At 39.1% G+C, this 9,238-nt stretch overlaps 1 protein-coding gene across 4 annotated transcripts; it reads right to left on the bottom strand.

The window, feature by feature from the left end:
* Positions 1 to 6,233: 6,233 nt before the first annotated feature.
* LOC145779723 (uncharacterized) lies at positions 6,234 to 8,685 on the bottom strand. Of its 4 annotated transcripts, none has more exons than XM_082591362.1 (4): positions 8,278 to 8,685; positions 7,846 to 7,969; positions 7,563 to 7,719; positions 6,234 to 7,236 (listed from the first exon to the last, which is right to left on the bottom strand). In XM_082591362.1, exons 3-4 carry the CDS (start codon positions 7,656 to 7,658, stop codon positions 6,922 to 6,924), a joined length of 411 nt encoding a protein of 136 aa, XP_082447488.1. In that variant the 5' UTR covers positions 7,659 to 7,719; positions 7,846 to 7,969; positions 8,278 to 8,685; the 3' UTR covers positions 6,234 to 6,921. The 4 variants fall into 3 exon arrangements, 3 of the variants coding, with proteins under 3 accessions (XP_082447488.1, XP_082447500.1, XP_082447494.1); XM_082591374.1 differs by lacking the exon at positions 7,563 to 7,719; XM_082591368.1 differs by lacking the exons at positions 7,846 to 7,969; positions 8,278 to 8,685 and having other exon boundaries at positions 7,563 to 7,739.
* Positions 8,686 to 9,238: the final 553 nt, after the last annotated feature.

Genomic DNA, 9,238 nt, shown 5'->3' with positions numbered 1-9,238 from the left:
TTATCTATGGTGTACCGGCAATCCGGCATAAGCATTGATTAGGTCGTTCCTTTATTCACAATCGGTTGCAGCTTAATCCAATAAGCTATTAAGGACCACTTTCTTGTGATTGTGTTTGTTGTAGGCTATCATGAACATGAAGCATTAACAACATACAGTATGCATAGTAGTGAAAACATCGCAGTGACTATTCTTACCAGATATTGTAAATATATACAGCCTCTAAATATAGGCTATACAAATCAGTATTCACCACCCGAGCGTGATGCACTTTTTTTGTTTCACCTTCTCTTCAACAAGAAAAAAAGCTGCATTTGGTACCTGGGTAGGTAATTTCCGGCAGAATATTTGATTGTTCATCTGTTGTCTCCGTGACCAGTGTTGCAATTGGACCTCAACATGACAGCACCCGGATGCACTTTTTTTATCGAAACTTAATTCATAGTTGAATAATTATGCTGAGTCAATGGTAGTACACTTTTGCTGCTTCCAGCTATCTTTTGTACAGCATTTTTGAAAGTGTTTTTTTCTTGTGTTGAAGTTGGAGAATTGTTTAGAAATGTTTATTTGCCAAAAGGGAATGTCACCACGTTTACCAAACAAACTTGCACAACTGTTTTCATTCACAAATGTTTTTGTGAATGTAGGAAAATAACTGATTCTACGTACCACATTATTGCTGAAGTGAGTTAAGCTTGATGACTGCAAAAATCAACAATGCTTATTGCTTATTCCAAAAAGGTTGCATCAATGTATAATTTTAGCGTTTCGCCTTTTTTGTTTTGTTGGTGTGACCTTCATTATGTCTATTGCACAGGTCCACAAAAATTTTTGGCACTAAGGCTGAGAGGCGAGAGCCCTTCTGCCCAAACCCTAAATATCTAGGGGTAGTCCTAGATAGGTTGCCCACTTACCGTCAACATTTGGAGTCATTACGCAAAAAGATCTTAACACGCACAGCTTTGCTAAGGCGTCTGACAGGCTCAGACTGGGGAGCCGCAGTTGACACTTGCTGCGCTAGTTCATGCTCCAGCAGAATACTGTGCACCGGTCTGGAGCCGCAGTGCCCACTGCCATCAAATCGACACTGCCATAAACGACGCCTTGCATATCATGACAGGATGCCTGCGACCTACACCATCGGACAATCTCCCTGTCCTTGCAGGCATCCAACCAGCCGAGCTTCATCGCGAAGAAGCCATCCTGTCTCTTTCTCTCCGTGCTATGACCCTCAACCACTTGCTCCACTCAAGTCTCGAGTCTGCGAGCGTGCAACCTCGGCGACTGAAATCGAGACACCCATTTGTACGTGTCGCACAACTCCTGATGAAAACAGCTGAAGGCCAATCCATCAGTGCGACTACCTGGGCGGACCTCCAATGGAGCTCGGAGTGCAAGAAGAACTCCTCAAGACTTCAAAGTTTCATTTCCAACACCAGCCCCCACCCAACCGGAATGCTGAACAATCAATTAATTTTACCTCTGAAATACTTGACCCGTTGTGCTGTGTAATTTTCAGTTATCATTTTGTGTGAGCGAGGCAGTTTCTCAAATGTTTAGATTTGACCATATTTTTGCTGTGATACTATATGATTCTTTAGCATTTCTTTTAAAAATGTATTTTCTTATAGGCTTGAAAAGGGCTATATGACTAGCCGAAAACGTTCGCTTTTTGTTTTTATAATGTTAAATGTAGTGTTGTTGCTGAGTTATGTCTGTTTATGGTATAAAATTTTTAGGTGTTACGACCGTGCCATATTTTAAACTGATCAGTTCAGTTCATTTATTTATTTGTCACAAACACAAACATGAAAAGAATACAAAGTATACAATAATAATCGGTTGTGTGTCATATGACGAGGAGACTGCGAAAAGACCAAACGGTCATCTAGTCAGCAGCCACCTCAAGCAGTCCTGCTTTGCTATCATACACGCTATAACGTCCGCGTTTTGTCGCTTCTACCTTTTTCTATACGTCTGTTACGTTTGTCATAGGCTATACTGTTTTTTCGTTGTGATGGTCAGAACTGAAAACAAACTAAACTGAACGGCCACAAAAATACGTAGCCTAGCGATTGAGTCACTTATAAGAAAATATTATACAAAGATTATACACTTCGGGTTAGTTAAAAATTAAGTTACAAAAAAATGCTTTTCGGTGGAATTGAACTCTTGACATTGCGAGTATGAACCAGACGAAGATCGCACGCGCCACTGATTCACTTGAAAAAAACTGTTGAATTTAGAAGTTATATACCGGTACGCACTTTTTTCCGGCAACAGCGCGCATGCGCAGTAAAAGCGACGTAAAGATTAAAAAAATGGCATGGAACAGCTGTATTTACTGCGCCGTAAATGCAGCCACTTCCTATTTAAAACGTTGCTGAAGTACCGTAAGTATCATAATGTACAAATGATATAACGTTGTTCAATGCAAATATTCGTATTTTAGTAAATCCATAACACAAAAAATTACAAGTTCCACAATTTTTCAAGACATTCATCATATGCAAAACTATAAGACTTTTGGCGACTTCAGGTCTCAATTGCAGGGCCTCAAACTCTCAACTTTCTCAGTGGAGGACCGACCATTCGTATAAAGAGGAGGCTATACTTGAAACAGTTGTCAGTGTGTATAGAAGCACGGTTAAATGTCAGTATGAGGTTCATTTGTGGAAATCACCGCTCACATTCGCTCGATTAAATTGGAATGGATTTTAGTGACGTTATCAAATTTTGAAGACTCTGGAATCTTTTTTTGTAGTTACATAATTATTCACGAAGTCTCCTCGCAGCTTGGATGCAACCTAGTTCGTACCCTGAAAAGATCAAAAAAAAAATTAAAAAAATCGAAAGTCGTTGATCGCAGTTTCCGCTAACCGTAACCCTTACCTTAACCCTCGCTCATCGCAGTTTCCGCAAACATTGTTCCGCAGTTTCCGCTAACCCTAACACTCACCATAGACAGTGTTGGGCGCGATAACTCATTTTTCAGTTAAGCGATAACGATAATCGATAAACGAAAAATGCCTAAAGCGATAACGATAAACGATAAATCAAAAAAAAGTTAAGCGATAACGATAAACGATAAATTATCGCCGATAATGTCCGATAACGATAATTTTTTTTTTGTTGATTAGCGCTGCCCCATCCCATGCAGCACGAACTGTTTTTATCAACATGACGAAAAATCGAACATAATGTACTGTAAAGGGACAAAATTTTTTGTAAGTTATGCATGAATAGAATCGCAACAGCGGCAGTAGGTATCGAATCTTCAACCTCTTGATCCAGAATCAAACCACTGAGGTAACCGCCGTGCTTATAATTATACCTTCAGATACAGTGGCGTATTTAGAAAGTTTGTTAGGGAGGGGCCAAGACATTGTGTCAGTCAGCCGCATAGCGGCTGACTCAGCGGCTGGAGGCCAATAGGGGTAGTCTCAACGGTAGTACATGGAAAACTCAAATTTGGTGAAAATGGTTGTTAATTGTTTCAAATTTTTTCTACTTGGGTAAAAATTAGACTTGTTTGATCCTTTAAATAGGGGGAGTATGCTATACCAAAATGTCATATGATGCGTCAGAATGGGGGGAGAGGGTTAGTTGAAGCCGTCAGATAGGAGGGGAGGGGGTCCAAAATCAAGAGCGAATCCGTAGAAGTAAGTTACTGTTCCAATCAATGAACCAACAAAAGATATCAAACACTTCAGAACATAAACAATAAGTTAGTCCTTCCGACCTCGAATAGCCTACTTTTTGAACATTCTCGGCGATTCGCAATGACAATTTACAGTTTAATGCGATGGGTGCGCTTGGCAAATATATCAATGACTGCATCATACTCGAGTATAATATCCTTGTTTAAATACATCTGAGCTAGACCATCCAAACGTGGCTCGGTCATGGTCGTGCGGTAATAATTTTGCAGGTAGGCTACTTTAGTGAACTGAAACATCGCTCATTGGAGGCAGTTGTAACTGGAAGCGTAGCAAAGATTCGAAGTAATTTATGGATAATTGCCGAGTTATTCAACAGCTTGACACGCATCCACAAAAGTCGAATGTATTTTATCCACAGAAACTGCAAGCCAATTCGCTCTTAGTAATTTAATAGTACAGTAGCTGCAAAGCAATTGCTTGGTTCAACATCCAGCATTTGATGGTAGGCATGGTAGAAGTCGAAAATCTCGTCGATCGGGCAGTTCTCATCTTCATGAATCAATGAAGGCAGATATATCATGTGCTGACTTTAAAAGCTAGCGAGCAGTGCTCATTGGATCTCTCGTGAATTTGTGCCATGCAATTGTCAAGAAAAGGAAGAAAAACTGTTTGTTTGAAATAGATCTCCGCGGTTTCAGCTGGAATGTTAGGTCAATGTTGCTGTCTAGGTGCTCTCCGCGGCATTCGGATTTCTTCGCCAAAAACTGAGCAAGTCTTGCCAAAAAGTTTGTGAAAAAGCCTATTATCGCCCCTTAGGTCTTGTGACACAGTTGCGCAGGATGAATCACCCAAGCAATTATGTCTTGTGCTACAACTTTTTTTTGCAAAATTTATGATTTTTTTTACCTGATCATTAGGGGAGGCCATCACCCCTTATCCTCCCCCCTAAATACGCTACTGTTCAGATACCAGTTGGATGCTTTTATCAATTGAGTTACACTGCCGCTGACGTGCAGTAGGCAAAATAATTAAATCAAATGAAAATACCATAAAAAATTCCAAACTTTGTATTTTGCTTTCTGCTTCAAAGGCTGTTTACAGCAAAGTCAGCAATAATTGAAAAAATTCCAAAAAACGCAAAATGCTTGAAAATTTATCAGTAATCTTAAGCGTTATTGGTAGTAAAATTGTGCATACTGTGAAATTCATCAAGCTTGTCAAATTAGTCGTGTTTGTTCAAGAACAATAACATAATTATCGTAATTTACTGATAATTTCAGATAAATTTTTCTGTTTTCTTTGTGAACACCATCATTAAAGCAATGGCAGAAAGCTGAGTTGTTGAGATAAGAATTACAATATAAGGCACTGTATTAGTGGGATTAAAATATTTGATTGAGCGTTGGCTATGTCGCATAGGTAAATCGTCGTCGTATCCAGGCTTACGCCAGGTGGTTGAAGATTTAGATTAAGTGGAAGGGAAGGCAAGGAAGCCAATCTTCATGTCCACCTTCAGGCATGCCTTTATAGTCTGAGCGTAAAACGTATTGACCTGGAATAAATTGCGACCTTAACAAATTAGGTATCGTTGGAAAGCTTAACTCATCTAGATTAAGATTTTCACTCTCCTCCAATCAGAGACCCTTGGCAAAAAAAGTTATGGCCGTTTTTGAAGCAGCACCTTGCGCCGCTAGTGGCGAAACTGTATTTTTCCTTTTGCACAAGTTTTTAGGCTCATTTTTAACTTTTTTCTCTATGTGTATAAGAAAGAGACAACTCACATTTGATAAAATATTATTTACATTTAAATGACGTCACTCTGACGTCATCAAATTAAAATTGCTTACCTATTACTCTCAGCCCATTGATAATTGCAGATCCAACACATTTGTTCTAAAAAATCGTTTTTAGACATAAAGGAGCTTCACATAATGATTCAAGGGGGCATTTTGACCCCAGGTCCGGTTTAATGACGAAACTAAACGCTACAAGTGGCGAGAGTATATTATGGGCATTATACAAAAAATGCGAAAATTTTTAAAACTTTACTTCAATAATTATGCCGTGGAGTGTTTTTGTTTTATTATCTTTATCCTGCATTGCGGGAAAGCGGACTTGAGCGCTATGCATCGGTGTACGCCTTCCGACGTACACTTGACCCACGCTGCAGCCGACTGCAAGGTCTGTTTCCGGTTGTCTACTCTACTCATGACTTAAATTTGGTACTACTCGAAATCGATCACTGGGTAGAGGCAATTATCGTAAAGTTTCTTGCCCAGAGAAACAACAGCAAGTGCGGGTGGCTGGAGTCGAACATGCAGGCTCTCGACTGCGAGCCCAACGCGCTAACCACTCGGCCACTGCCCAAGGCGTGTAACTATTGTTCTTGTCGACGGTGAAAATTCGACTCACACTGCTAGTGGATATGCCATGTCTGAGGAGTACAGCTAAACTATCCAGTGGAATCTTTCGGGTAGCCCAAATTTGGGCAATAGGCTACACAAAAATAATATTTATTTGCATCAGACAAAGCTGTCAATATACAAAACAAAGAAATAATACACAAACTGCAAATGCACAAAATCTCACTAAATAGGCTATCTAATGTTACAAGTTTACAGACAATGGTACGGTAGTGTTGCAAGTTAGAAGAACTGAAAGTATTCAGAACGATAAAAACAATCAGATGACATGGCAGCCATCAAAACTAGATATCAGCATACATAGAATTATTATAATGAAAACGATAATTTGATATACGATGGCAATCGGACCTCATCAGGGAGGCAACAATAGAGTTAGACGATACTTCGCATCTTCCAACAAAAGAAAAAACATATTTCCGAAGTAATGCATCAAATGTTATAATGTTGCACAAGACTTGATGTTCACGTACGCTATAATGTTTAGGCAAATTGTGTATATCAGTAGAACTCGGTTAATCCGGATTCGATTTGACCGGCGATTCCATCCGGATTAGGCGAAGATCCGGATTAACCGATGACGGTTCTATCAAACCTGACTCATTTGTACTTCCAGTTTCATCCGGATTAGGCGAAGATCCGGATTAACCGAGTTCTACTGTAATTCTAAATGCATTATTGAAGGCAACTCGCAGGCGATTAATGTTACGTTGATGATAATTTTCCCACAGATGACATGCATACATTGGAGTACAATATGAACGGAATAGAAGATTTTTAATATCACTGGAGCACTTGTAAAATTTTGATTTTAATTTGTTGGCAGAACAGATCATTTATTGAAACATGATCAAAATGTCGCAATCCTCAGGGCAGTCTTCTTGTACACAACTGAGATTGCAACAAGTTTCCCCACGACACTCTCCACATGCTGTTACGCACTTTAAGCCATGTTTTCTGCAGCTGCAAGACATTGTACCACATTGATTTTTTGTTCCTTCTTTGCATTTGCATCGTACAACGTTCAATAGCCATTCTGGTGGCGGATCTAAATTGGCCTTTATTGGCATAACTGCACCTGCTGCGTCAGCTTTCCATCCCCATTGTGCGAGATCCAAGATTTCAGTGTCAAGATGCTTCCACTGACATACCTGAAGCAACAGTTTTATATCAACTTAGATAAATCAAATCTTGCTGCCATAAAATTTTTGATTTGTTGTACACCACATGTTTATGCTAGTCATATTATAACGCAAGTTGTTTTGCTATAACTTGCATCTTTTCCTTACAGCAGTTTAATAGCGCAATTTGCTGTAATATTTTGAAGTTACCGACAATAAACAATTCTTGAAAAATATCTTCAAGTGGTATAATCTATAGAGCAAAGACGCTTTTATACTAAATGATTGTGTTACAATGTGTTACAATTATGTAATATTGTGTTACAATACCATTAGGCTACGCACTATTATTTCACCTGCAAATGTACTCTGAAGGAATGAAAACGAATTGCAGCTTCGGTGGGTGGCAATCTATCAGGATGAACAGTGGAAGCTGTTGCAACCATCTGCATGTACTAATTGTACTTGACGTACCGTAGTTGGCCAAGTGAATCGGCAGGTTTTGCACTAAAGCTTGATGGATCAACAAAATATAGTATTACTATCGGTGAATCTCATTCAGACTGGTAGGCTACTCAGCAACATTTTCATTTCTTCTTATTTAATTAACTGTGCACCAATACAGTCCCAGTAACTAACCTTTTCAATAACAAATCTCTTCCAGCATCAGCTATTTGCTCACGTGTAGAATCTAATCTCCCAAATACATCAGCAGATTGTTGAAATTCTTCCTTCTTCAGGTAATTGAAAATCTTTAGCTTTCCTAAGCAACAAGACAGATGACATAATTAATCATTGTCACCAAATAATGTGTGCATACACTCCATACATTGGCATTCCAAATAAAAGTATTACAATATTAGAATAATATTGAGTGGATTTGGTAATGACTGCCATCTGAATTCTTGCATATCTTTTAAAAGCTGATCAGAAAATGGTAAAAATGTACTTTCAGACAAGCATGGTAAGCAGTTCAGGAATATATAAAACACTGTAACAAATACTATATATAAAACACTGAAAGCAAGATTAAAATGTACTGCTACCAAAGCTGATTAATTATATTGGTACCTTGTTGATATATTGCAGAAGTTGTATCACATCCACTCCAAGCATGAGCAAACAGCAAGTAATTTTTGACACACCTCATGCACCTTACAACTACTTTCGCTCTCTTCTTTTTCTGTTAGATATTGATAAAGATGACTGTCACCAATGTTTTGTGCATAGCTGATTAATGTCTTCAGTCCACCTCGTTTCACTTCTTGTAGCTTCGATAAATTATGAGATTGGCATTTGATGCATAAACTTTCATTATAAAAAGCTTGATTCTTCTTCTTCTCTCGTATTGTCGCTATATGTCAGGGCATCCGTTGGTTAGCCACTGCCTGGTGTCGTCATCGATGGAAATTAAGCCTTCCATACCATGGGGTGGTCTATATAGCCGGCAATCCTTGATAATGTGGGCTGCCGTCTGCATTTCGCCACACTCACAAGCAGCACTCTCTGCCAAGCCCCAGCGCAACATGTCTGCACCATAGCGTCCAACACCAGTGAGAAAACGGTTATGCCTTGATGAGGCAAGTCTAGAGAGGCCATGTCCCAGCTGGTTTTCGGACGGGGATCTGAATACTTGGCGAAGTGGGTACGTGCTGCTTAACCATTGTTCACACCATGCCGCATGGCACCACTGTTTGCTAGGGCTTCCACCAGAGGCTGCCAGAAGGTCTTGTGCAGCGCGTACAAAAGCTTGATTGTTGTTGATTCTGATTTTCCATTATTCAATGATTCTGATTCTGATTTTCCATTATTCAATTATCTCCATAACATCTGAAAACTAGTCTATCAATTCAAACTGTTTAATAAACTAAGCTATACAACTTAGAAATCATTACCGGTATTTCATAAAAATCTTTAAAGCTGTAAAGAGAGAAAACTAACATCAGACCTGGGAAAAAAATGGCCACACAGAACATTTGCTCTTTCAAACTTAATCTATATCTGAATATGTTATTGCATGGATATCACTAGA

This window comes from Aplidium turbinatum, chromosome 1 (genome assembly GCF_918807975.1).
Source record: "Aplidium turbinatum chromosome 1, kaAplTurb1.1, whole genome shotgun sequence".
In the NCBI taxonomy this organism is placed as follows: Eukaryota; Metazoa; Chordata; class Ascidiacea; order Aplousobranchia; family Polyclinidae; genus Aplidium; species Aplidium turbinatum.
This window is presented reverse-complemented; position numbering and strand designations above follow the sequence as displayed.